The sequence below is a fragment of the Culicoides brevitarsis genome, chromosome 1, assembly GCF_036172545.1.
Source record: "Culicoides brevitarsis isolate CSIRO-B50_1 chromosome 1, AGI_CSIRO_Cbre_v1, whole genome shotgun sequence".
NCBI lineage: Eukaryota > Metazoa > Arthropoda > Insecta > Diptera > Ceratopogonidae > Culicoides > Culicoides brevitarsis.
The window spans coordinates 6,687,782-6,712,815 of NC_087085.1; the positions used below are offsets into that span (position 1 = coordinate 6,687,782).

The 25,034-nt window shown below is 29.3% G+C and overlaps 8 protein-coding genes across 8 annotated transcripts; 4 read left to right on the forward strand and 4 right to left on the reverse strand.

The window, feature by feature from the left end:
- Window positions 1-72: 72 nt before the first annotated feature.
- On the forward strand, window positions 73-2,478 carry LOC134826941 (maltase A3-like). The gene is made up of 5 exons (XM_063839452.1): window positions 73-224; window positions 282-516; window positions 881-1,090; window positions 1,153-2,237; window positions 2,292-2,478. The coding sequence occupies exons 1-5, from the start codon at window positions 94-96 to the stop codon at window positions 2,440-2,442; spliced, it is 1,812 nt and encodes a 603-aa protein (XP_063695522.1). The 5' UTR covers window positions 73-93; the 3' UTR covers window positions 2,443-2,478.
- Window positions 2,479-4,056: 1,578 nt separating this feature from the next.
- On the forward strand, window positions 4,057-5,805 carry LOC134827210 (BUD13 homolog). The gene is made up of 2 exons (XM_063839788.1): window positions 4,057-4,187; window positions 4,248-5,805. The coding sequence occupies exons 1-2, from the start codon at window positions 4,072-4,074 to the stop codon at window positions 5,728-5,730; spliced, it is 1,599 nt and encodes a 532-aa protein (XP_063695858.1). The 5' UTR covers window positions 4,057-4,071; the 3' UTR covers window positions 5,731-5,805.
- Window positions 5,736-8,150, reverse strand: LOC134827211 (protein FAM98A). Its single transcript, XM_063839789.1, has 4 exons — window positions 8,041-8,150; window positions 7,709-7,841; window positions 6,809-7,657; window positions 5,736-6,171 (listed from the first exon to the last, which is right to left on the reverse strand). The coding sequence occupies exons 1-4, from the start codon at window positions 8,076-8,078 to the stop codon at window positions 5,791-5,793; spliced, it is 1,401 nt and encodes a 466-aa protein (XP_063695859.1). The 5' UTR covers window positions 8,079-8,150; the 3' UTR covers window positions 5,736-5,790.
- A 3,834-nt stretch (window positions 8,151-11,984) lies between these two features.
- Window positions 11,985-15,281, forward strand: LOC134835170 (zinc finger protein 436-like). The gene is made up of 6 exons (XM_063850044.1): window positions 11,985-12,683; window positions 13,299-13,471; window positions 13,539-13,971; window positions 14,034-14,130; window positions 14,194-14,388; window positions 14,448-15,281. Exons 1-6 carry the CDS (start codon window positions 12,070-12,072, stop codon window positions 14,769-14,771), a joined length of 1,836 nt encoding a protein of 611 aa, XP_063706114.1. The 5' UTR covers window positions 11,985-12,069; the 3' UTR covers window positions 14,772-15,281.
- A 1,585-nt stretch (window positions 15,282-16,866) lies between these two features.
- On the reverse strand, window positions 16,867-17,720 carry LOC134827093 (ORM1-like protein). The gene is made up of 4 exons (XM_063839633.1): window positions 17,574-17,720; window positions 17,340-17,504; window positions 17,167-17,279; window positions 16,867-17,107 (listed from the first exon to the last, which is right to left on the reverse strand). The coding sequence occupies exons 1-4, from the start codon at window positions 17,616-17,618 to the stop codon at window positions 16,972-16,974; spliced, it is 459 nt and encodes a 152-aa protein (XP_063695703.1). The 5' UTR covers window positions 17,619-17,720; the 3' UTR covers window positions 16,867-16,971.
- Window positions 17,721-17,813: 93 nt separating this feature from the next.
- On the reverse strand, window positions 17,814-18,529 carry LOC134838150 (NTF2-related export protein). The gene is made up of 3 exons (XM_063853621.1): window positions 18,403-18,529; window positions 18,249-18,335; window positions 17,814-18,188 (listed from the first exon to the last, which is right to left on the reverse strand). The coding sequence occupies exons 1-3, from the start codon at window positions 18,415-18,417 to the stop codon at window positions 17,865-17,867; spliced, it is 426 nt and encodes a 141-aa protein (XP_063709691.1). The 5' UTR covers window positions 18,418-18,529; the 3' UTR covers window positions 17,814-17,864.
- Window positions 18,530-18,569: 40 nt separating this feature from the next.
- On the forward strand, window positions 18,570-22,584 carry LOC134827709 (exportin-2). Its single transcript, XM_063840474.1, has 4 exons — window positions 18,570-18,768; window positions 18,834-21,039; window positions 21,098-21,265; window positions 22,013-22,584. The coding sequence occupies exons 1-4, from the start codon at window positions 18,684-18,686 to the stop codon at window positions 22,470-22,472; spliced, it is 2,919 nt and encodes a 972-aa protein (XP_063696544.1). The 5' UTR covers window positions 18,570-18,683; the 3' UTR covers window positions 22,473-22,584.
- On the reverse strand, window positions 22,554-24,940 carry LOC134827710 (very-long-chain enoyl-CoA reductase). The gene is made up of 5 exons (XM_063840476.1): window positions 24,914-24,940; window positions 24,603-24,851; window positions 24,360-24,466; window positions 23,926-24,258; window positions 22,554-22,957 (listed from the first exon to the last, which is right to left on the reverse strand). The coding sequence occupies exons 1-5, from the start codon at window positions 24,926-24,928 to the stop codon at window positions 22,753-22,755; spliced, it is 909 nt and encodes a 302-aa protein (XP_063696546.1). The 5' UTR covers window positions 24,929-24,940; the 3' UTR covers window positions 22,554-22,752.
- Between the last annotated feature and the right edge of the window lie 94 nt (window positions 24,941-25,034).

Here is a 25,034-nt window from a genome sequence, read left to right on the forward strand (position 1 = left end):
CATCATCGACAAACAACAGTAGCTTATAAATTCTTCAGCAATCGTTTTTAAAAGTCAGTTCTCTCTGAAATTTTGTCGAATTTAATTCTGAAAATGCTACAAACTGCCATTTTGGTAATTTTATTGTCAATTTCTATTCAATTCGTGAACTCAGAAGAAGAAGAATGGTGGCGAGGAGCGAATTTTTACCAAATTTATCCAAAAAGCTTTAAAGATTCCGATGGGTTTGTAATGTTAATTTTTTAAAATTAAAAAAAAAATAAATTTTCTTACTTTTTTAGTGATGGTTACGGCGATTTACAAGGCATTCGTTCAAAAATCCCATATTTGAAGGAAATTGGAATTACAGGTGTTTGGCTATCTCCAATTTATACTTCTCCGCAAAAGGATGGCGGATATGACATTACCGATTATAAAGCGATTGATCCAATTTTTGGTACTATGCAAGATTTTGACGAACTTTTAGCTACGGTGAAAGAACATGGAATGCATTTGATTCTCGATTTTGTGCCAAATGTAAGAGAAAAAAATTAAAAAAATTTTTTTTTTTTTTTAAATTTTTTTCAAAAAGAAAATTTTAAAAAAAAATTTTCAAAAAGAAAATTTAAAAAAAATTTTTTGAAAAAGAAAATTAAAAAAAAAATTTTTTGAAAAAGAAAATAAAAAAAAATTAAAAAAAAAAGATTTTAAAAAAATTAAAAAAATTAAAAAAAAATTAAAAAAAAAATTAAAAAAAATAAAAAAAATAAAAAAAAATTAAAAAACTAAAAAAAAATAAAAAAAAAAAAAAAAAAAAAATTTAAAAAAAAATTAAAAAAAAAAAAAATATATTTTTTTCAAATTTTTCAAATAAAAAATTTTTTTTTTCTTTTTTTTTTAGCACACTTCCGATGAAGCAGAATGGTTTAAGAAATCCGTTGCACGTGATCCACAATATGAAAATTATTACGTTTGGCATCCCGGAAAGCCAGATCCTGATGGCGGACAAAATCTTCCCCCGAGCAACTGGTTAAGCGTTTTTCGTTTCAGTGCGTGGAAATGGAATGAAGAAAGAGGAGAATATTATTTGCATCAATTTGTCGAAGGACAGGTGAGTTTTTCATCCGAATATTGAATTTTTATTTTTTTTACAAAATTTTTGTCATTTTAAAGCCTGATTTAAACTATCGAGATCCCAATTTGGTCGCTGACATGAAAGATGTTTTACGTTTTTGGCTTCGTCGAGGCGTTTCTGGCTTCCGTATCGACACAATCCCGAATCTTTTTGAAACTGTAAACGAAGATGGAAGTTTTCCGGATGAACCTGCCAGCGGATATTGTGACGATCCTGAATCGCATTGCTATTTGAATCACATTTACACTGCCAATCTGCCCGAAACGATGGATATGGCGTACCAATGGCATGCCGTTTTGGAAGAATTTCGTCATGATGAAGTAAAAATCTTGATGACTGAAGCTTATTCTTCACTCGATATCATTGTCGAGTATTATGGAAATAGTACACATAATGGCAGTCAAGTACCATTCAACTTTGAAGTGTTGACGAAACTTAAGAAAGACAGTTCGGCACGTGATTTAAAGAAAATCGCGGAAAATTACCTTAATTACATTCCTTCGGGGCGAGGTTATCTTCCGAATTGGGTGTTAGGCAATCATGATCAACATCGTTTCCCATCACGTTTGGGCGAAACACGCGCTGATTTGTACAACATTTTTCTCCAAACGATGCCCGGCAATGCAATTACGTATCAAGGCGAAGAACTTGCCATGCCAAATGTCGTTGTAAGTTGGGAAGATACGCAAGATCCGCAAGCTTGCAATACAAATCGAACAGTTTATCATTCGTATTCACGAGATCCCGCGCGAACGCCTTTTCCATGGGATGGAACAACAAACGCGGGATTTTCTACAGGAACGCCATGGATTCCTGCGGGAACAGAATATCCCTTATATAATGTAGAAAAACAGATGAAAGACACAAACAGCCATCTGAAAATCTTTAAAAAACTGACGACACTTCACAAAAGTCCCGCATTCAAAAATGGTATTTATGTGCCGACAAATTACATAAATGACAATGTATTTTCTTACCTTCGAAGTGATAATAATGAAACTTATGTGATTGCTTTGAATTTTGGAAAACAAATGGAACATGTCAACTTTAATGATGCTTTTGTCAATTTGGGTAAAACAGGCGTTGTAGAAGTTGCTTCGTTGGGGTCATCATTGCAAGAAGGGTAAGTTAATTAGAAAATTCGTAATAAAATTTTTAACGAATTGTGATTTTTTAGATCGGAGTGCACTTTAAATAGTGTAAGCATTCCAGCCGACACAGGAGTTGTTATCAAAGTAAAGAATGGAGTAGCTGCGTTATTCAATAGATTACATAATTGGTTGTTGATTCTCGTTGTTACGATATTTGTTCTTTTCAAGAGTTATTGAATAAATGAGTCTATGATATAATTCATTATTTTTTTCTAATTAGGCCGTTTCAATTTTTTTTTAACTTTTTGTCCCATGCCCCATTTCAAAAGCTAAAAATCTAATGGCGCAAAAAAAAAAAAGTTAAAAATTTCATCAAAAATTACATTCTACATTTACATTTTGGTCTATTTTCATAATTTTTCAAGGAATTTTAAAAAAAAAATTTTTTTTTAATTTAAAAAAATTTTTTAAATTTTTAAAAAATTTTATAGTTTTTATTAAATTTTGTATTGAAAATAATATTTTTACAAGAATTTTTCTCTAAAAATTTTTTTTCGTGTATCATTAAACTTAAACTTATGTTTTCAAAATTTTTTTTAGGCAAATAAATTTTTATCCATTTTTTGAAATCGGATTTTGTTCAAGGGGAAAAATTTAAATTTTTAAGGGAATTTTTATATTAAAAAAATTTAATTATTTAAACTTATATGAAATTTCGCATTAAGGATTTTTATTGAAAATGAAAAATAAAAATTATTTTTTTTTTACTAATTTTTATTTTGATTTTTGAACGTTAATTTTAAGTTCAAATTTAAAATAATATAAACCAAATTATAAATTGTTAAGAATTCGTTTAACGTCAAAAACTTTAAAAAATTTCAAACAAAAAATTAAAAATTTAAGAATTTTCCTCATGGGACAAAAAATGAAAATTTCTTCACGTGACTCAAAAATTTTTTCTACTCAAATTTTTAATGACGAAAAACAGTTTAAATTTTGTCATTTTTTAAAAAAATTTCAAAAGTTCATTTTATTTTCTAAAAAAAAAAATTGAATTTAAACTTTTTCCAAATACTAAAATGAAAGAAATTATTATCGTTTTTTATTCAAAAAAGTATAAAAATTCAAAATTTTTCCTTATTTTTTTATTATTTGAAATTTTTCCAAAATTTTTCGGCATTTGCAAAAAAAATTTAATGGCCTTATCAAAAATTACCTTTTTTGGTCTACCTTCATAATTTTTCAAAAAAAAAAAATAAAAAAATTAAAAATGATATTTTTACAATATTTTTTTTTTCCAAAATCATACGATTTTTAATAACAAAAAGTCAAATTTTTTTTAAATTTATTTTATTTTGAAAAAAATTCCAAAAATACGACAATTTTGCCCTGAATTTTAAATTTTTTTTTTTTATTTTACCCCATTTTAAAAAAATTTTGGACTTTATTCTATTTGAAAAAATATTTTTAAAATGGGGCCTTAAAATCTACTAAAATATTGATTAATGACGAAAAACAGTTTAAATTTTGTCATTTTGTATGAAAAAATATTTCAAATCCATTTTTTGTTCTTCATTTTGAAAAAAAAATTTTGGGACAAAAAAATAAAAAAAAAAATTGGAGCGTCCTTAAACTTTTTCCAAATATCTAATATGAACAGAAATCATCTCTACAATGAATATTTATTCAATTTTAGGCTTGAAATTACCCAAAAAATGATTTGCAAAAAAAAAATCGTAGAACATAATATTTATGACAATATATTGCAATATATTGTAAATACTGTTCAATATTATTATTCCAACGAGTCATACACAAACGTAAACAATCCATGTTTTCAGCAAAATTCGCTCGAAAATATCAAAAATGTCTCATATTAAGATAGATCAGAAGGAATATTTGAAAAAATATCTTTCAGGAGATGTAGGAGACGACAAAAAGAAGAAGAAAAAGAAAAAAGTGAAAGAAATCAAGGGAAAAACGTAAGTCACGTCAAATTGTTTACATTTTTAAACGTTTCTCATAATTTTCTAATTTTGCAGCGTTACAGTAGTCGACGATGATTGGGATTTTTCAAAAATTAAGAATATGGATGACAATGCTGAGATTGAAGCTTCTCTCTTGATGAACGAAGATGCTCCTCAAATTGTTGGTGTCATTGACGAACGCCCGCCCGAATTGAAAGCGTTGGATTACAAAAACAAACTATGGAAAGGATTGAATGAAGTTGATGAAACGAGCAGAGATTCTGATGGTTCGAAGCGACGGCAGGAGAGAAAAAGAAGCGAAGATTTGTCCCCAAGGAGATCGAGGAGAGATAAAAGTGAGGATTTATCGCCCCAAAGGCCGAGAAAAAACAAATATGATGATGATTTGTCTCCGAAGAGATCTCGCCGAGATAAAAGCGAAGACTTTTCACCTCCAAGACATCGGAAAAGAAGAGAAAGTGACGACGACTTATCGCCAAAGCGTTCAAGGAAACGAAATGAAGATTTATCGCCGCCGAGAAATCGTAAAAATAGACACAGTGACGAAGATTTGTCTCCAAAAAGAGCATCACGAAGAAACAGATCGCCCGACAACTCGCCTCCGCGACGAAAAAACGAAAGAGATTTGTCGCCTAAAAGACGCAAACCATCAAGATTTACAGATGCTTCTCCGACACGTCAAAGTCTAAGTCCCAATAAAGTTCGTAAAGATTTAGATTTGTCTCCCATTCGCAAAAATCATCGATCTGCAGATGAGAGAAGAGAAAGAAAACGAAGCTCTGACCTTTCTCCTCGTCGAAATCGAAGACAATCTCCAAGTAGCTCACGTGCACGAGATTTTTCGCCCGAACGACGTTATCAAAAACCATCAAAACGTCAAGTTAGTGACTCGCCTCCTCCAACTCACGGTAAAATGAAACGCACAATGGATGGAAAAGTTGCTGGATTACAAGATGCGGCAAATTTGAAAGTTGAAAATGCGAAACACAGCAAACGCGAGTCTGAAATGTACGAAAATATGACGGATGAAATGTCAGGAAGAAATGCCGAAGCAAGAGTTCGTGCCACGGGAGCTGTTGATCGTCGAAAACTCGAGGCAAATTTGGCAAAAGAACGTGAAAAAGAGGAAAAATACGCGGAACGCAAACAAGTTTACGACAAATGGGGAAAGGGCGTTAAGCAACTTGAAGATTACAAAGCGCATTTGGAACAAGCAGCTCGTGATGCGAGCAAACCATTTGCCAGATATGCGGGAGACGAAGACGTTGAACGACATTTGAAGGAACAAGAGAGACTTGAAGATCCAATGTTGCAGTACATGCGTTCAAAGAAACAGAAAAAGGATGTAAAGGAAAAAGTTCCCATGAAACCCATTTACAAAGGACTCTTTCCTGACAATCGATTCAATATTCGGCCTGGATATCGATGGGATGGCGTTGATCGATCAAATGGATATGAAAAACGTCATTTTGAAGCCATTAACGTGCGAAAGGCAACCGAAGAAGAAGCGTATTTGTATTCAACAGAAGACATGTAGTTCGGTTATTTTTTTAAATATTTAACAAAAATGCATACAAAAATGAGATTTTTTAAATTCTTAACGACGACCTCCTCGATTGTAATTCGAATGCCCTCGTTGTTGATAACTATTATCATCTCTACCTCCCGAATGGTAAGATTGTTGGTTGTTATAGTCGTTATTGGCGCCTCTTTGAGACCATCCGCCTTGAACACGAGATCCTCCGCCGCGATTTTGACGATTATTATCATGATGATATCCGCCTTGTTGATTATAATTTTGGCGATTATCGTACGAGTCTCTCTGCTGTTGATGCTGTCCCTGATTTGAGTATCCTTGATTATTTTGATAACCGCCGCGATTGTATCCTTGTTGTTGTTGTTGATTTTGCCAAGGTTGATTGTTTCCATGATTTTGATATCCTCCGCGGTTTCCGCCTTGGTTGTGATTTCCTCGTCCCTGTAAAAAAAAAAGAAATTTTTTCTAATTTAGAACTCGTTTAGATCTTCAAAAAATATTAAAATTATCAAAAGCTTGCCTATTTATACGGAAAACCATAAATGACCTTGAAAAAAAAATTTCAAATTCTACAAAAAAAAAATTCACACAAAATTTTAATGAATTAAAAATTTAAAAAAATTAAATTAAAATTTTCAAAATTAATTTTTTAAATTTTTTTTTTCAAATTTTATTGAAAAAAAATTCACACAAAATTTGAATGAATTTGAAGTTAAAAAAAATTAATTAAAATTTTAAAATTCAAATTCAAATTTTTAAAATTAATTTTTTAATTTTTTTTTTCAAATTTTTTCTGAAAAAAAAATTCACAAAAAATTTGAATGAATTTGAAATTTAAAAAAATAAAAAAAAATTAAATTAAAATTTTAAAATTAAAATTTTTGAAATTAATTCTTTTTTTTTAATTTTATTGAAAAGTTTCTACTAAATATTACTAAAAATAATAAGAAATTTTTTCTAATGGTCTACCAAACATGCAATTAGTGTCCTCTTCCTTATTTGTGTCGATTTTTCTTTAACGGAAGATTTTTTGTTAGTAAAAAAAAATTAAAGAAAAATACAAAATTAAGTCCCTTACTCTTCCTCCTCCTTGCCCGCCGCCGCCTTGTGCTCGATTTTTCTGCCACGAAGGCATTTCAGGCGGCGGAGGTTGATGCTCATACGCTCTTCCTCCCCGATCCGGAACACTTCCCATCACATGTCTCTGAATTTTACTCCGAGTGTTTCTCCTGACATTTGCACTGCTCGTTTTCTCAATAATCGCCAAATTATCTCTTGCTGCCAACAAAGCTGGAATACCTGTTCGTTGCCCTCCCGTCGTTAATTGCTCAAGTTTTTGTCGTTTTGCTGCAAATCTTTCCGTTATTTCAGCTTCCTTTCCTTTTATCTTTTCGGACCATTGGAAACTCTGCACGGTACAATCTAAGCGCGTCAACAACATTTTGCGACGTAAATCGTATTCAGCATCTAAATTTTTCTGCAAATCCGCTAATTTGTTCCAATTTTCGTCGCTGACACGCGTTTTCGGGCAAAAAAGCGGCTTACCAATGCGTTTCATGCCATTCGTACGAGCAATAATCTCGTCAAATTTATTGTTAATTTTTTCAAAAAGCTGCTTCGACGTGATGTTATCTGGCGGTTTTCCCAAATTAAGCGTGATGGCGATTTCTTTTAATGCAGCTGCCGTTGGAGTTTCGTGTAATGTGATGGCGAGATCTTTTTTTGTGTCTTTTGTACGAGAGACATTCGACATTTTTTGTGCCATGAGTTCCTCGAGCAAAAATTCAAGCAACAGGAAACGAGTTTCTGCCGTATTGAAACGCGATGATACAGGACCTGCCATGAAAATGTTGTAAGGACATTGGATTTCTTTGAGAAATCCCGACAATTCCAAGAGAAAAGTGTTCAAGTCGTCGTCTTTACTGACCTAAAATGAAAAGTGAAAATAAAAAAGTAAAAAATTTGATAAGAAACTTACTCTTTCATCAAAATTTCCCAAACCTGCGATCTCGTTGGATATCCAGGAGACTAAATTACGGAATTCAGTATTGATTTTGTCGTCGTAGATTGCTTGAGATAAGCAATTTTGGTCGATTAGGTCACCCTTGTAGCTGAAAAAAAATTTTTTTTCATATTAAATTGATATTAAAACGAAATCAAATAGATTTTTTTAATTAAAAATAAAATAAATGTTAAAAATGTTAAAAATTGAAAACAATGAGGAAATAAAAACAAGCTATAAAATTAAATAAAAAAATTATACTCAAGAAAAACCTCGTGAATTTTGTGTCAATAGCTCTTCTAACTTACCCAACAAGCTCCAAAGACTCCAAAATTTTGGATTCCATCCTTTTTCCGAGATTTTTCACAGATTTTCAGAAAAACAGGCCGGCGATTTACGAATTTCACAAGAGTTACTATCCTCAGCACACTTTTGGATTTCATCTGTCACGAGCCTCATGCCAAACGTCAAAGCAACTGTCACAACAAAATCGATAAATCTTTGATTTCTCTCCAAATATCCTTTTTCATTGGATTTTCGCGATAAATTATGTAGTTAAAAAGTGAAAACATCCATCGAGATTTTCCGTATCTAGTCAAGAATCTGAGTAAGTGTCATTTTTGATTTCCGGTTTGAGGGTTTTTGTGTTTTTTTGGAAACATTTTTTATTTGGTGATGGTTTGGAATTGAATTTTCATCTTTTTTAACATGTAGTTAGTGTAGCAAATTGCTTTTTGTAATGTTTATTGTGTGCTTTGGTGTTGGGTTTTTACAGAAAAAACTTTAAATTTGCAGATATCCAACAACTAAATAGAAAGATTTAAACGAGTTCCTTTCTTGCCAGCATAATTTTTTTCGCTCCGCACCCATATAGATTTGAATGCAATTTGAATGTACCTAGTAGATAGTACACGCATCGTCACTGCTGTCGTTCAAGTTCCCTTCTTGATATCGAGTTGAAGTTTTTCGTGATACAATGGAAGCATGGAGGCCAAACCCAATTATTTATGACTCGGAAAAGATTTGTGTCTTCTGCATTTTTTTTGACGATACACTCCATAAGATATTTGTGCAATTGCCGTGCAATTTGTATATGGCGTCTCTTTATTATTAGATCAATTCTGAGCAGGGCATCTCATACAAAGAGTTAAAAATAAACTGCGGTGTGTCACGAACGGAAGCAAAGATGATTTGTTTGTTTACATAGTATAAGCGTTTTATGATATTTTTTGTAATGAGAAATTTACAGTCCTTTTTGTTGCCTTTTTCTGTGTGAAATTGCGATTTAAGGCCGCTCCAAATGAAACTCAATAGTTTTGTCCAAAATTTTTGAAATAAAAATGGGGGGCAAAAAAAATTTTTTTTAATTTTTTAGGCAGCTCCAAATAAAAATCAAAAATAAAGTCCAAAATTTAAAAAAAATGGGGGGGGCAAAATAAAAAAAAAATATTTGAAATACTATTTTCATACAAAATGACAAAATTTTTAACTATTTTTGAACGTTAAATTTTTTTGTTAATTATCTTCTTTGAGATTTGCTAATTTAAAATAGTTTCAAGAATTTATAATTTTAACTGTCAAAAAAATTTGTTTCAGTAATTTTATTTAATAAGAAAATATGTTAAAAATTTTTTAAACATTAAAAATTTAAAAAAATATTTTTTTTTGTGAAAAAAAAAATTTTTGAAAAATTTTTAAATTTTAAAAAAATGGGGCAAAAAAAATTTTTTTTTAATTTTTTAATTTAAATTTTTAATTTTTTTAAAAAAATTTTTCATAACAAAGTGCCAAAATTTAAATAATTTTTGACTGTGTTGTTTTGAGGTTTTTTTTCATTGATATTTTTTCAATAAAATTGAAAAAAATTAATTTCATAAAAAATAACTGTCAAATTTTTTTTTTGAAAATAATTTCAATGATTTATATGAAAAATATTTTTTGAGAAAAAAAAACTATGCTAAAATACATATTTTAATACAAAATTTTTGAAAAATTGAAAAAAAATTTAAAAATTTTTGAAAATTTCTTAAAATTTAATAAAAAATAGCCAAAAAACGTTAATTTTTGATGAAATTTTTAACATTTTTTTTTTTAATTTTTCCCCATTGGATTTTCGAATTTCAAATGGGGCACCGGACAAAACTATTGAGTTTTATTTGGAGCGGCCTTAACAATTCAAAATTCGTTCCAATATATCACTCATACGTTAGAATGTTACACATATAGTAGCGCTCTGTTTTAAATTATATCGAATGAATTTTGATAGCGAAGCAGAAATTTCAAGTTGAAAGCACGTTCGTTTCCTATTCAAGCATTCAGTTTATTCTAAGCCACGATTCGAGCAAGAAGTGCAGAGAAGTCTTTTATTACCTTTTTTAAAGTAATTTTAATTGACGAAAAATAAACACACTTTCTTATCAAGCTATAAGCGAGTCTGAAAGGTATAAATAAAACGTCGCTTATCAGTTTCTTGACGTGAGTAAAATTTTTGTAAATGTGTATTTATGAGCAAATAAACAGTTTCCCATTTCGTTATCGATCTCTTTTAAACGTGTATGAGTTTGTTGATTCAAAAGATATGACTTTGTGATAAGAAACCTTTTGTTCGCACGTCAAACGATCGAAAAGTGACTTTTGGTACGGAAATGAGGTCAAAACGAGTCAAAATTTGAATAGCTTTTGTGTTACGTAATTTTGAATCCTTATTTTTTGCTTGAATAGTTCCGATAATGCTCTCAAGGCCCTTTTTCTTTGTCTCGAATGTTTTTATGTCACATCTCAGAAGAATAGAATTGGATTCCATTGTTCTTAAATGCTACTGTCGAACACTGTAAATAAATGCAAAAGTTCTATTTTGTTCGTAATAAAAGAAAATGTAAACATGATGAGGAATTAATTAGAATATTTTTTTTAAACTTTTAAAAAAATTAGTATAAAACATAAAAATCAAAGTTTTTGAGAAGAAAAAATATGCAAAATTTTTTAAAAATTAATTTAAAGGTCAAACATGTGTAAGCCAGATGTGATTTTCTTTTCTTTCTTGTTCATTTACGTTTAATGACTCTGCCTTTTCCGTTGAAATCTTTCGTTTTTTTTATTGATCATTCATATGAACAGAAGTCAAAACTGCATCTATTAGCAAAAATTCATGAAAGACATTCATTTTAAATGAAAAACAAAAAAACAAAAAAAAAAAAGAATTTTTTGACTTCTAAATTTCTCACAAAATTATTAAATTTTAAATAAAAATTTTTTTTTTTACTTCAAAGTTCTCATAAAATTTTTAAATTTTAAATAAAAATAATATATTTTTGACTTCTAAGTTTTCATAAAATTTTTTAAGTTTTAGAAAAAAAATTTTTTATTAAAAAAAAATTTAATGTTTTATTCAAAAAAATTTTATTTAAAAAAATTTAATTTTTTATTAAAAAAAATTTTTAATTTTTTATTAAAAAAAATTTTTAATTTTTTATTAAAAAAAATTAATTTTTATTAAAATTTTATTTAAATTTTATTAAAAAATTAATTTATTAAAAAAAAAAATTAAAATAAATAGTAAAATGCGCTTTTGTCTCTTTACTTTAGACAATTTTTCAGCTGTATTATTATTTAAAGTAGAACCGAAAAATGTATTGCACACATGTTTTTGTCTACCCGTTTGTGTCATCAATGTCTGGCATTCATTAGTTTTATTTTTGAGCGTGTTACTTCACAGTTCAATCAATAGAGTTGAGTGAACAAGCGAGTAGAGTTACAAAAAAAATTTTTTAATGCATTTTTTTAAATTCTAATTTGCTTTTGATTTGTGCCGTTTTTGCATCCATTTTTTTTTTGTGTCGTGAAAGTTTTCTGTATCGTTTGTGCTCACGTGAAATATAATTTTATTTGAAAAAAAGGACAAAAAAACGATAATTTGACCGTTATTTACAGTTATTTAGCATCACAAAATTCGGAGAGAATTTCACCAAAACTGAAGTGAAACATCAAATCGTACTGTAGAAAAAATGTTATATTAAACCAAAAACTTGCCATTCTAACGTAGAAAACTATAACTGCATACTTCTAATCATTTTGGTGTAGGTTTTCATCAAGTACTATAATTATAATATTCTAAGTAAATAAAACAATACACAAACACACATGGTTTTGGACATTATATTAATTAATGTAAAACTTGATAAAAAAAAAAGTTTCTGTAATAATTAACAATTAAAAAAAAAAGTGTATCGAACGTACCTTCTTCCATATTCTATTCGATGAATAATTAAATGTAAATTAAAATACAATCGCGACATTTTCTGTGTGCCATTCAAATATTTACTTTTTAAAAAAACACAATGAAAGTCTTAACACGAAGAAATGCGGCTTTAAAAAATACCGCAGTAACGTCTCGTGCGATACGAGCCTCTGTTATCAATCGTCGTAATTCTGAAAAAACTGCGGAAAAATCGAAACGTACTACAAAAGTAGCTAAAGATGTCGCAAAAACGAACGAGGAAGATGAAAATGCGAAAACAACGACAGAAAAGACCAAAGAAAATGTAAAACCAACAACTACAGGGAAAAAACGCGGAAGGCCATTCAAGAAAGATCAACTTTCTTCGCCATCGAAGGAAACAACAAAACCAAAGACAACGAACTCAGTGTTACAAACCAAAGAAAATAAATCCGACAAAACAGCTCCTTCAGAGGAAAATTCTTCGCCATCAAAGGCGGCAACAAGAACAAGAACAAAAAAGAATGAAGCAGAAAAATCGGCTGAAGTTGTTGAAAAGTCAATTGAAAAAAATAACAATGAAACAAGTAATGGCTTGTTAACCAAAGGACCATTCAGCGGAAGTCAAACCTTGTCAGAAACCAGTAAGAAAAGTGATCGAAAATATCAATGCGGAATTTGTATGAAAGTTTTTTTGGGATCTAATGATTTGAGAAAACATCTTCGAATTCATAGGTAATTTTTTTTTATTAATTTTTATGCCGTTTTTAATGAAAATCAAAAATTCAAAATTTTTAAAAATAAAATGGAGCAAAATAAAAAAAAGTTTTGAAATACTTTTTTCATACAAAATGATAAAATTTTTAACAATTTTTGAGCGTTATATAATATTTTTAATTTTTTTTTGACAATCTACTATGAAATTTGCTATTTTAAAAATAATTTTACAAAAAAAAAATTAATAAAAAAATAAAAATATTAAAAAAAAATAAAAAAAAAGTTAAAAAAAATTAAGAAAATAAGACTGTTAAAAAATTTTGAAAAATAAATTCAAGTATTTTATGAAAAATATTTTTGAAGAAGAAAATTTGTATTAAAATATGATTTTCAAAATGAAATTTAGTAAAAACCAAAAATTTAATTTTTTTTTTTTATTTCTTAATTTCATGCTTTTTTAAGAAATTAAAAAAAAAATTTAAATTTCTGATAGACAAAAAAAGTAAATTTTGATAAAATTTTTAACTTTTTCTTTATTTCGTCCCATTGGATTTTTAAATTTTAAAATTTGACTTCGAAAATTTTTCTAAAATATTTAGAAATTTAATTTTTTTTCTTTTTTTTTTATTAAAGCGATGAACGTCCTTATTCTTGCCCACACTGCGATAAACGATTCCGTCAAGGAGGATGTTTGAAAAATCACATAGCTTCGCAACATGGAACTGATACTGTCTACACTTGCGATTATTGTTCCAAGACTTTTCCGATAAAGGAACGCCTGAGATTACACATTCGTATTCATACGGGTTCGTTTTCATAAAAATTCTGTTAAAATTTCATTTCTTAATTTTTAATAAAAAAAAATATTTTTAGGTGAAAAGCCGTACAAATGTGATTATTGTCCAAAAACATTTGCTCGTGGCGGGCAACTCACGCAACATTTGGTTACACACACCGGTTTGAAGAAATTCAAGTGCGATAATTGCGGGCAAAAGTTTTCGTCAGCTGCTAATTTGAGATTGCATCAAAAGACGCATTTAGATGAAAGAGATTTCACTTGCCATCTTTGCGGAAAAGGGTTTTATCGACCTGATGCTTTGAAGAAACACATTTCGTGCTATCATCATAACATTAAGGCTTTTCACTGCAAGATTTGCAATAAAATGTTCAAAGGACATTTGCCGCAACATAAGCGCACGCATAAACATATCAAGAAACATGGGTGTTCGACATGCGGAGCAACGTTCTCTCAACGATCGCAACTCGTTGTTCATCAGAGAATTCATTCGGGAGAGAGACCTTATAGGTAAATTTTTGAATCTTTTTCATTTTAACTTTTTACTTCATTACTTTTTTCTTTTTTTGTAGATGTCAAGTTTGTTGGCAAGCTTTTGCTCATAGTTCCGTATTAAAACTGCATATACGTAAACATACGGGAGAAAAACCATTCAAATGTCCCATTTGTGTAAGAAATTTTTTTTTCTATAAATTTTCTATGATTAATTTTTTTTTTATTTTTGTAATTTAGGTTCAAACGGGCCTTGGATTCTCCCAATTGCCACACTTGAAGAAACATTTAAAGTCAATTCATGGACAAGATAAGCCCTATATGTGCGAAAATTGCAAAGAATTTTTCAAAACAAAGTACGATATTCAACAACACTCTTTCGAATGTGTCAAAAAGGAGACAGTTGCAAGTGTTGAAGAGCTCATCGATCGAACAGTAAGGCATTTTTTTATTTCTCTAAAAAAAATTTTTCATAAAATTATGTTTTTTTTTAGATTCGAAACAACCATGCAAGTGTTGAGCCTCCCATGCCCGTCGCCCGAATGCGTCTTTTGATTGCAATTTTGCTCAAGAAAATCTCGACAGATGAACGTTTGCGACAACTTGGCTACGAAAAACGTCTTATCGATAATGTTCTGATTGATTCTCTCAAATGTGCAGGACGCAATGCTTGCGAATCGATGGATATGACAGAAGCGCAACGCTTGAAGACAAATGTGCAAGAGTTTCTCGAATGGACTGTTCCCGCACAGTATATGGAAAACTTTAAGCGACAACATCGCAGTACCGAAGAAATTCTTGAGGAATTGACTAATTAAAGTTTTTTTTTTTTGTTTCATTGAATGAATGTTAGAGACAAATTTAGAAATTTTCATATAGATTTAAGGTATACAATTTTTTCTTGCCAAAGATTGAATTCATTGGTGTTGGGATTTCAATCGACTTGTAAATACACATAAAAATTAGAGAGATGTGTTATGTAGTACCTATGTAGTGACTAACAAACATTTTATAAAAACTAAAATTAACCCAAATTTTCAGTTAAGTAAAAAACTAACGAATTTTCGATAGAGGGAAGTGAAATTTTTTAAAATGATGCCATATTTAGTTTTCTAGTCAATTTTTAAATTAAAATTTCTTTCTTTTTTTTAAATTAAAATAATAAATAACAAAAGTACAGCTATATAGCCAAAGTATTAAAATAAAAAGTGAAGAATTTTTTGAAGAGTATCGAGAGAAAAAACAACTTGACCAAAGATTCCCGCCAATTATTTTTTCATAGTTTTATAATTTGAACATTTATTTTAATGAATGTGTAAAAAAAAATAAAGTAGATAAAAAAATAATTAGAAATAAATCATATAGAAAATTTGACTAATAAATGTTAATTCAAAAAAAGAATTTCAAAGAGTTTTCTTATAGAGCAAATATTCGTAAAGGTAAGATAAATTTTTGATAATTTTAATAATTTTTTATAATTTTTTTTTAAATTCAATTTTTTTTTTAAATTTAAAAAATTTTTGAACAACAAAAAAAAATATTTTTTTTATTAAAAAATTTCTAATTTTTTTTAGTTTCAAATTTTTTAATTTTTTTTTAAATTTAAAAATTATTCATTTTTTTTAATTTAAAAATTTTTAATTTTTTTTTTCAATTTTTAAAAAAATTTTTTTTTTTTTTTAATTTTTTCAAATTTTTTTAATTTTTTTTTTTTAATTTTTTTTTAATTTAAAAATTATTTTTTTTAATTTAAAAATTTTTAAATTTAAAAAATTTTTGAACAAGGAGATACGGGAAAACCAATAAATTGACAAAATTTCAACACTTTTCACATTTTTATGAACTTTATGATGTTTTATAAAATTTAACAAAAATCGAAATTTTAAGAGTGGTTTAAACATCGATTGTCTGTAATTTATTAAATTTTGAAAAATTGGTCATCAAACAATATGTAACACATTCGATTTTATAGTTGAAAACATTGTTTATTTGTTTTTAACTTTTTATTATCTTTTTTACATTTTCCTTTGTAAATCCTTAAGAACTTGAAATAATTTTAAAAATTTTTACAAATTTGTCCATAAATCTTCATTCTGTATCAAATGAGCAAAAAATTTAATTAAAATAAGTTTGCAAAGATTTTTTGCAAAAATATTTGAAAATATTTTCAAAGCTTTGCAAATAAATTTTTAAAAAAATTTTGTTTAAGCTGTCATGTTTTTTGAAAAATTTTTTCGCAAATTTGCAAAAAATCGCAAAATTTTTTTTATTTGCACAAATATCATTTTTTTTCAGGAGATCCATTCAAAAATTGAGATTTGCAAATAATCTTTATTTTTTGCAAATCTTTACAAATTGATAATGAAATTTTTTGCTTATTCGATGCAGAATAAAGATTTATCGTAAAGTTTGCAAAAATTTTCAAAAATTTGTAGCAATACATGAGAATTTTATAAGAAAATGTGAAAATTGCAAATTTTTCAAAAAGAAAAATATTTTGAAATTTTAAATGATTTTTTGTGAATTTATATGAATATATCATTTTGATTATTGAGGACACAAGTTTGCAAATTCAAAATTTTCCTCAAAATTCATTAAAATAAAAATGTATTTCAAATTTACTAAATATGTCATACATTAAAATTTAAAATGTTATTTAAAGTTTTTGTCAATTTATAGCTTTTCCCGTATCTCCCAACAAAAAGAAATATTTTTTTTTATTAAAAAATTTCTAATTTTTTTTAGTTTCAAATTTTTTAATTTTTTTTTTTAAATTTAATTTTTTTTTTAATTTAAAAATTACCTATTTATTTTTTTTAATTTTTAATTAAAATTTTTTTTTTTTTAAAAATTTTTAATTTTTTTTTTAAAATTTTATAATTTAAAAATTTTAATTTTTTTTTAAAGGTAAAATTTTATTTTTTTCAGTCTCGTTAATAAGTTGATAACAAATGTATTCGATTACAAAAATTTACAAAATTCATTCGTTCAAGAAAAAATGTCAATTAGTGCAAATATTTAATATTTGTTGATACCAAAAAGTCGAACGCCATGAAATTGTGGTAATTTTGGCAGCAAAACAACAATCAATGACAAGAAATTAGCAATAAAATGATCTTGATCATTTTTTGTGTACAGGCAAGCAAGTAAAAATCTGAAATTTAAACAAAAATAATTATTTTTTTTAAATCAAAGCAAAGAAATCTTTCTTACATGACGATTGGAGCTGCTGTCAAGAACTTTCGTGCTTCAGTAAAAGGTTGTCCATCATCAATTTGCTCCCAATGTGTCAGAGATCTTGCACTTCCTGTATCAATGCTCATCCACTAAAACAAAAAAAATGAAAAAATCATTCGAAAAACTTGAAAAAAGTTGTAAAAACTTACAGGATGACCTTTAATAGAATGCAAGAAAAATAGATGGGCAAGATTGTGAATAAGGCATGTAAGAGTCCATGCCATTGCAACACTCAGAAATGGGATACAAAGGAGACATAGATGCAAAATTGTCACTCCTAAAATGTAAGCGAGCCAAAATCCACGGGAATTTACCTTATTTAAAAAAAAGAAAATTTTTATAAATTTTATTGAAAAAAATGCGTCGTAAATGTTGATTTTTACCCATGATTTATTTGGATTTGCTTCGCCATGACCTCCAGCAATCATTTTTGTCTCAGTTTAATTATTTTATTGTTTAAAAATTTATCTTTTTTAAAATTTTTCGTTTAGATAAAATATGAAAACTTTTATAAAAAATATCAACTTTTGTCTATTGAGAGAAAAACATGAAGAAATCGCTGTCAAATCACTTCAAAAATGATTCTTTCAAGAACCGGCATTTTTTACTTGTTAAAAAAAAAAATAACCTGAACATTGAATTTTATTTAAAAAAAAATTATTTTATTTATTTTTTTATTTTCTTTCGACACAAAGAGCATCTTGTATCCTGAAACAGTCGCTCACAATCTTCCATTTGTCTTGTTGCGCTGTTACCATAAACGTTTGTTGGAACATTCGTGATGGATTATTTTCAAATCGAACTGTTCCCGAAACCTCAATAATAAAAGTTTGTTGGGCTTCAACAGCTTCATCGATTACGGGTTGAGCATCCAGCGTCGATATCGTATGTTCTGATGTTGGGAGCTCTTGCAGAAATTTTTCAATATTCTCCTTGCCAGCTGCTCCATTTCCGTTCCATGTCAACAATCCGCTGTCCAAATAAAGACGAGATATTTGCTAAAAAAAATAATATAAAAAATTAATTTGAGATCGTTTTTAGAAGAAAATAAGGCTTACATGTCGTTTTTTGTCCATACAATCGTAATAGAGCTTTGTAAAATCTTCGGCAGTGCGACATGCTTGATCAATGTTTGTTTTTACTTGCTGCGAAAAAAAATTTTTTAAATTTAAAAATTTTTCTTTTAAAAATATTTTAATTTTTTTTACTTACAGGATCCAAATTCATTGTTTATAAGACGAATTTTAAGCTTAAAATGTACAAAAATAAATTATTGTATTTTTTTTTTTGAAGCGATGTAAACAAAAAATGCAGAGTTGTCAATGCAACATGATGAAATTGAACATTGGGCTACGTTTTGCTGTCAAAATTTTAACGAACAAAAGACCTTGCTCAACGCAAAAAGTTGTTCATCGTATTTTAGCATCAAAAACCGACAAAAAACTCGAAAAATCACATAAAAAACGTGCGAAAAAGGAGCTGAAACATCAAAAATGGATTTGAACGACAACAATTTCCAAACTCTCGCGAAACATTTACAAGACACGCTAAATCCCGATTCCAATGTTCGAAGACCCGGTAAATTTTTTTCCCGCTTATGACTCACATTTCAATATCTATACCTATTTTTTCCTTTTTTTCAGCTGAAAACTTTCTGCAAAGTATCGAGCATAATTTAAACTTTCCCGTATTGTTGCTTGCGTTGATCGACAAGCCCGAACAAGATTTGACGATACGAGTTGCGGGAGCAATAACCTTCAAAAATTACATCAAACGAAACTGGAAGACGGGACAAGATGAGGAGAGTGAAAATCGTATTCATGACACGGATCGCGAAACAGTCAAGACCCTCATTATCCAATTGATGTTGAAAGCACCGCCAGCCATTCAAAAACAACTGAGCGATGCAGTAGCAATAATTGGCAAACATGATTTCCCGAAGAAATGGCCTCAGCTGATCGATGAAATGATTGAAAAATTCGCGACGGGAGACTTTTACATCATAAATGGCGTGCTTCAAACGGCACATTCGCTGTTCAAACGTTACCGCTTCGAATTTAAGTCGCAAACGTTATGGGAGGAAATCAAATTTGTCTTGGATAAGTTTGCGAAACCACTTACGGATCTCGTTGTAGCTACAATGAAACTCACACAAGATCACGCGGGAAATGCAGAAGCGCTAAAAGTCATTTACGGATCTTTGGTTTTGATTGCGAAGGTTTTTCATTCCTTAAATGCGCAAGATTTGCCCGAATTTTTCGAAGATAATATGGCAACATGGATGGATATTTTTCATACGCTGCTCGTAACTGATGTTCCCTGTTTAAAGACACCCGATGACGAAGAAGCCGGCGTTTTGGAGCAACTTCGATCTCAAGTGTGTGATAATTTGGGCATGTATGCCACGAAATACGATGAAGAATTTGGTCCTTATATGACACGATTCGTTACGGATGTCTGGGAATTGCTGTGTACAACGGGAAATCAAACAAAATATGATGCTCTTGTATCGAACGCTTTGCAATTCTTAAGTACTGTAGCTGATCGTAATCATTATCGACATCTCTTTGAAGATCCCGCCGTTTTATCGAGCATTTGTGAGAAAGTTATCATCCCTAACATGGATTTCCGTGCATCCGATGAGGAGCTTTTCGAAGACAATCCCGAAGAATACATCCGACGAGACATCGAAGGGTCCGATATCGATACACGTCGACGTGCCGCATGTGATCTCGTTAAAATTTTATCACAGAACTTTGAAGCCAAGATAATGGAGATATTCGGACGATATTTGGAAGTTTTGTTAGGCAAATATGCGGAAAATCCTGTTGCGAATTGGCGTGCAAAGGATACAGCAATTTATTTAGTCATGGCATTAGCATCAAGAGGCTCAACGCAAAAGATGGGAGTTACACAAACGTCACAATTGGTCCCGTTGCCGCAATTTTGTCAACAACAAATCTTGCCGGAGCTGCAAAGACCAAATGTTAATGAAATTCCCGTATTGAAAGCGGATGCTTTGAAATTTCTCATGACTTTTCGCAGTTTATTGGGACCTGAGATAACGATGGCAAGTCTCCCATTGATGATTAAACACTTGCAAGCCGATAGTGTTGTGTTGCACAGTTACGCCGCTTGTGCTCTCGATAAAGTATTGATATTAAAAGGAGCTGATAACAAATCGCCTCTTGTTTCAGGCCCTCAACTCGTTCCTTTTTCGAATGATTTGTTTGCAGGATTGTTCGGGGCATTCGATAAAGTCGGTTCGAACGAAAACGAATATGTGATGAAAGCGATTATGAGAAGTTTTTCAACTTTACAAGAAGCCTCAATTCCGTTCATGGGACATGCTTTGCCGAAACTCACGGAAATTCTCACACAAGTTGCAAAAAATCCATCGAAACCGCATTTCAATCATTATTTGTTTGAAACGTTCTCGTTGAGCATTCGGATCATTTGCAAGTCGGAATATAAAGCAGTTGATGCCTTTGAAGAAGCTTTGTTTCCCGTTTTTCAGGGCATTTTACAACAAGATATTTTGGAGTTCATGCCGTATGTTTTCCAATTGCTTTCGTTGTTATTGGAAGCTCGAGAAGGAAAAGGCGCTATACCGGATCCGTATTTGGCATTGTTCCCGTGTCTTTTGTCGCCAACATTATGGGATCGTCCGGGAAATGTTACGCCTCTTATTCGACTTTTGTGTGCGTTCGTGAGACAAGCTTCCGATAAGATTCAAGCTGAGGGCAAATTAATGGCAGTTTTGGGTGTTTTTCAAAAAATGTTGGCTTCCAAGACGAACGATCATGAAGGTTTTTACTTGTTACAGAATTTGATTTCACATTATAATCCGTAAGTTTTTTTTTGTTTTTTGAAGTTTTTAAAAATAATAATTTTTCTTTTTCAACAGAGCTGAACTTCAACCTTGCATGCGTCAAGTATTTTCTTTGCTGTTTCAACGTCTCAGTAATTCGAAAACCACAAAATTCGTTAGATGTTTCATCGTTCTCGTGAGTTTTTATGCTGCTAAAGTTGGAGTATCACAATTGATGGAATTAATTGACAGTATTCAACCAAAGTAAGTTTCACAAAAAAATTTTTTTTTAACTTTTTAAGGCCGCTTCAATTTTTTTTTCGAACTTTTTGTCCCAAAAATTTTTTCTCAAAATTTTTTAAAATACTTTTTTATACAAAATGACAAATATTCAATGAATTTACGACTGTTGATCAATATTTTAGTTGTTTTTAATGTATCTACAATGAGAATTGTTTATTTTAAAATTATTTCAAAAAAAAAAAATTTAAAAACAATTTTTTATAAAAACAAAAAAATAATTTTGAAAACATAGTTTGAGAAGAAAAATTTTGTAAAAATGTAAAAAAGTTAAAAAAAAAAAAAAAATTAAAAATTCTTTGAAAAATTTTAAAAATTAAAAAAACGGTAATTTTTGGTGAAATTTTTAACTTTAAAATAACTTTGTAAAAAAATTTAAAATTAAAAATTTTGAAGTTAAAAATTTCACCAAAAATTACCGTTTTTGTTTTTAATTTTTAAAATTTTTCAAGGAATTAAAAAAAAATAAAATTTTTTTAACTTTTTTACATTATTACAAAGTTAAATTTTAAATTATGAAAACTTAATGTATAAACTATAAATACAACTCAAATATTGATTAATGACAAAAAATTATTTAAATTTTGTCTTTTTTTATGAAAAAGTGTTTCAAAACTTTTTTTTTTTAATTTGCCCCATTTTGAAAAAAAAATATTTTGGGTCAAAAACATAGAAAAAAATTTTAATTAATAACATTTAATTCACTTTCAGACTCTTTGGCATGGTAATCGAACGCGTTTTTGTCCTCGACATGAATAAAGTCTCCGGCGAGATGGATCAAAAGATCGTTTGTGTTGGTTCGAGTCTCATTTTATGCGAATCTGGATTGATGTTGCAATCGTACGAGCATCTGTGGACACCTTTGCTTCAAGGAATCGTTCAAATGTTCGAATTGCCGCCCGATGAATCGAACATTGATGGAGATACATTCATTGACATCGAAGATACAGCTGGATATGAAGTTGCCTATTCTCAATTGAACTTTGCACAACCGAAAAAATACGATCCGCTTCCTGAAGTGTCAGATACTCGGAAATTTTTAGTCGAAAATTTGGGAAAACTTTCACAAGCACGTCCCGGCGTATTGCCCGCACGCATTTTACAACTTCCAATTCCTCATCAAGAAGCTCTCACGAAATATTGTGCTCAACATGGAGTGCAAATTGTGTAAAAAATTGAGTCTGAACACTTTTTTTACTCTTAAAATTTTTGTTAACTCTTAAAATTTGTTTCATGATAAAAATTGATATGTTTAAAAAAAAAAGATTTTTATTTTTTTTTGTTTTCAGAGTCGAATGAAAATTATCTTAAAATTATTCAGTACATGAAAAATTGTGTGTGGGAAATAAATTTTTGTTCTATTCAACCTAAACCATTTGAGTTAAAGTAGAAAATAATAAATATTTGTTTGTCAAACTCCTTTCACCAAAATGCTAAATGCGGAATGCCGTTTACAAGACAAATGGAATAATCGCTTTTCGTCCTTTTGGATAATCTTTGAATTCCTTCTTGTAGTTGCGATGTTTTCCGAGAGCCCATAAAGTCATTTGATACATGCCTGCGGCGGCGAACAAAAATGCGGGAATACATTGAGTCATGAACGAGAAAGAAAGCCAAGCTCCAAACTCGTATGTGTAGTTAGGGCAAGAAACAAAACTAAAAAAATAGAAAATTTTTAGTTAAAAAGTGTCAAAATAGGCCGCTCTAAATGAAATTCAATTGTTTTTTTAATTTTAATTTTTTTTTTAAATAAAAATCCAAAAAGTAAGTGAGGCAAAAAAGTTAAAAATTTAAAAATTTGCCAATTTTTTTAAAAGAAATTTTTAAAATTTTTTAATTTTTTTTTTTTAGTTTTTGTTTTAAAATTCAAAATTTAAAAAAAAATTACAAAAATTTCTGAAAATATATTTTAAAAAAAATTTGACAGTTATTTTTTACGATATTAATTTTTTTTCTAAATATTTTTTAAAAATATTTTTAAATCAATTTAGGCCGCTCCAAATTTTTTTTTATGTTTTTGTCCCCTGCCCCATTTCAAAAGCCGAAAATCCAATGGGGCAAAATAAAAAAAAAAGTTAAAAATTTCATCAAAATTGACCATTTTTTGATCATTTTCCTTACTTTTTCAAGGAATTTTCAAAAATTTTTTAAAATATTTTTGGTGTTGAAAATCGAAATTCTACATGAATTTTCTTCTATAAAAACATTTCCTAAAAATTATTTTTCAAAATTTTTTGACGGTTATTTTTATGATATTTTTTTGTTAAAATTTTTAACTTGAAATACTTTCAGATCAATTTTAAATCATCAAATCTCAATGTAAATACCACAAAACTACTAAAATTTCATAAAGGGCCCAAAAAAATTTTGTCATTAATGGTCAAAAATTATTCATTTTGAAAAAAATGTTTTGGGACAAAAACATCGGAAAAAATTTGGAACGGCCTTAAATATATTTATTTACCAAATATCAATGTAAAAAATCTCAAAACAACAAAAATATTAATTAATATTCAAAAATTGTTCAAATTTTGTAACTTTTTTTTTTAATTTTTTTTCAAAAATTTTCATAAAAACTATTGAGTTATATTTCGAGCAGCCTTATTTCTCTGTAAAAAACTTACTTGAACAACGAAGTCAATGGATTTCCATCGGCAACAGGAATTTTTCGCACTCGCGTACCCGGAGGTCTCAAATTCCTCAAAGCAATATGAACGGAAAAGTTGCCCAATTCGCACAACAAGAAGGCAGCCAAAGCTCCATAAACTTGAACAGTGCTTGGAGACGTAAACAATGGATGGTTAACATGATACGCAACGTATGCCGTGAATCCCCAATAGTAAGTGCAATTCTTGAACAAGTTGAGCATCGGCATTGTATTATGCGAAAAACGATGAACGAAAATTGTCTCCAATAAACGTTTTACATAATGCAAGGTATAACAACCAGCTGCGATGCTAAACATTCGTAAGGAAGTAGAAAAAAAATTATAAAACGATTAAATTAAAATGATAATGAGATGCGAAATTGTTCAAATTATTAGACAAAAAATACTTACTGCGTACAAGCGCTAATGGGGCCTGTTTTATCGCCATAGAATAACCAAGGTCTTGTATAAATCCACAAATAAACGACTAAAGGTCCCGCATATTCAGCCAAAAACACCTAAAATCATCGATAATTACACGTGCAATAAAAATTGATTACACACAGGTATGTATAGATATTAATTACAAAAAAATTTGGACTTTCACCCAAAAAAAAAAAAAATCAACTAAAATTCAAGTTTTTAAATTCTTACAGTTTTCCATCCGATTTGAGGTCCCAAATCCTTCACGTACAACTTTCCGCCATCCCGGATCCCAAGAGTCTCGAGTGTGTCTTCATCTTTTAAAGTTTTTCCTCGACTTTCCAAACGGAGACTTTGCCGATCGGGATACAAAGCTTTTTTCAACTTTTGAACCTGAACTTTAACCTCAGCGATTGTCGTTTTCGACTGCACACTGCATTTCCCGATAGGACGAGAATCTTTTGCATTCAAGACTTCGATCTGAAAAAAAAGGATTTTACTTAAAATCAAAGGAAATTCGATTTTTTTAAGAGAAATCTTACTTCCATGACTGCCATCGTACGACTAAAAAAAAATTGTGACGTTGAACAAAAATATTTTGAGTGGGGGAAATGTCAATTCGGATTTGTTGGTAAACAATTATTATGGCTCGAAACGTGAATA

Excerpts from the sequence above, each read along its gene's own strand:
- LOC134827211 (XM_063839789.1), bottom strand. The coding sequence starts at position 8,078 with ATGGAATCCAAAATTTTGGAGTCTTTGGAGCTTGTTGG. Across the intron at positions 7,658-7,708 it reads TGGGAAATTTTGATGAAAGA|GTCAGTAAAGACGACGACTT; the intron begins GTAAGTTTCTTA and ends TTTTCATTTTAG. Across the intron at positions 6,172-6,808 it reads GCGGGCAAGGAGGAGGAAGA|GGACGAGGAAATCACAACCA; the intron begins GTAAGGGACTTA and ends TTTTTTTTACAG.
- LOC134827210 (XM_063839788.1), top strand. The coding sequence starts at position 4,072 with ATGTCTCATATTAAGATAGATCAGAAGGAATATTTGAAAAAATATCTT. Across the intron at positions 4,188-4,247 it reads AAAGAAATCAAGGGAAAAAC|CGTTACAGTAGTCGACGATG; the intron begins GTAAGTCACGTC and ends CTAATTTTGCAG.
- LOC134838150 (XM_063853621.1), bottom strand. Across the intron at positions 18,189-18,248 it reads GTATGGACAAAAAACGACAT|CAAATATCTCGTCTTTATTT; the intron begins GTAAGCCTTATT and ends TATTTTTTTTAG.
- LOC134826941 (XM_063839452.1), top strand. The coding sequence starts at position 94 with ATGCTACAAACTGCCATTTTGGTAATTTTATTGTCAATTTCTATTCAA. Across the intron at positions 1,091-1,152 it reads ATCAATTTGTCGAAGGACAG|CCTGATTTAAACTATCGAGA; the intron begins GTGAGTTTTTCA and ends GTCATTTTAAAG. Across the intron at positions 2,238-2,291 it reads GGGTCATCATTGCAAGAAGG|ATCGGAGTGCACTTTAAATA; the intron begins GTAAGTTAATTA and ends GTGATTTTTTAG.
- LOC134827093 (XM_063839633.1), bottom strand. The coding sequence starts at position 17,618 with ATGATTGCTGGAGGTCATGGCGAAGCAAATCCAAATAAATCATGG. Across the intron at positions 17,505-17,573 it reads CAAATCCAAATAAATCATGG|GTAAATTCCCGTGGATTTTG; the intron begins GTAAAAATCAAC and ends TTTTTAAATAAG. Across the intron at positions 17,280-17,339 it reads ATTCTATTAAAGGTCATCCT|TGGATGAGCATTGATACAGG; the intron begins GTAAGTTTTTAC and ends TTTTTGTTTTAG.
- LOC134827710 (XM_063840476.1), bottom strand. Across the intron at positions 24,467-24,602 it reads CTCAAATCGGATGGAAAACT|GTGTTTTTGGCTGAATATGC; the intron begins GTAAGAATTTAA and ends CGATGATTTTAG. Across the intron at positions 24,259-24,359 it reads CCCATTAGCGCTTGTACGCA|CATCGCAGCTGGTTGTTATA; the intron begins GTAAGTATTTTT and ends ACGAATGTTTAG.
- LOC134827709 (XM_063840474.1), top strand. The coding sequence starts at position 18,684 with ATGGATTTGAACGACAACAATTTCCAAACTCTCGCGAAACATTTACAA. Across the intron at positions 21,040-21,097 it reads TTGATTTCACATTATAATCC|AGCTGAACTTCAACCTTGCA; the intron begins GTAAGTTTTTTT and ends CTTTTTCAACAG. Across the intron at positions 21,266-22,012 it reads ATTGACAGTATTCAACCAAA|ACTCTTTGGCATGGTAATCG; the intron begins GTAAGTTTCACA and ends ATTCACTTTCAG.
- LOC134835170 (XM_063850044.1), top strand. The coding sequence starts at position 12,070 with ATGAAAGTCTTAACACGAAGAAATGCGGCTTTAAAAAATACCGCAGTA. Across the intron at positions 13,972-14,033 it reads TCGGGAGAGAGACCTTATAG|ATGTCAAGTTTGTTGGCAAG; the intron begins GTAAATTTTTGA and ends CTTTTTTTGTAG. Across the intron at positions 14,131-14,193 it reads CATTCAAATGTCCCATTTGT|GTTCAAACGGGCCTTGGATT; the intron begins GTAAGAAATTTT and ends TTTGTAATTTAG.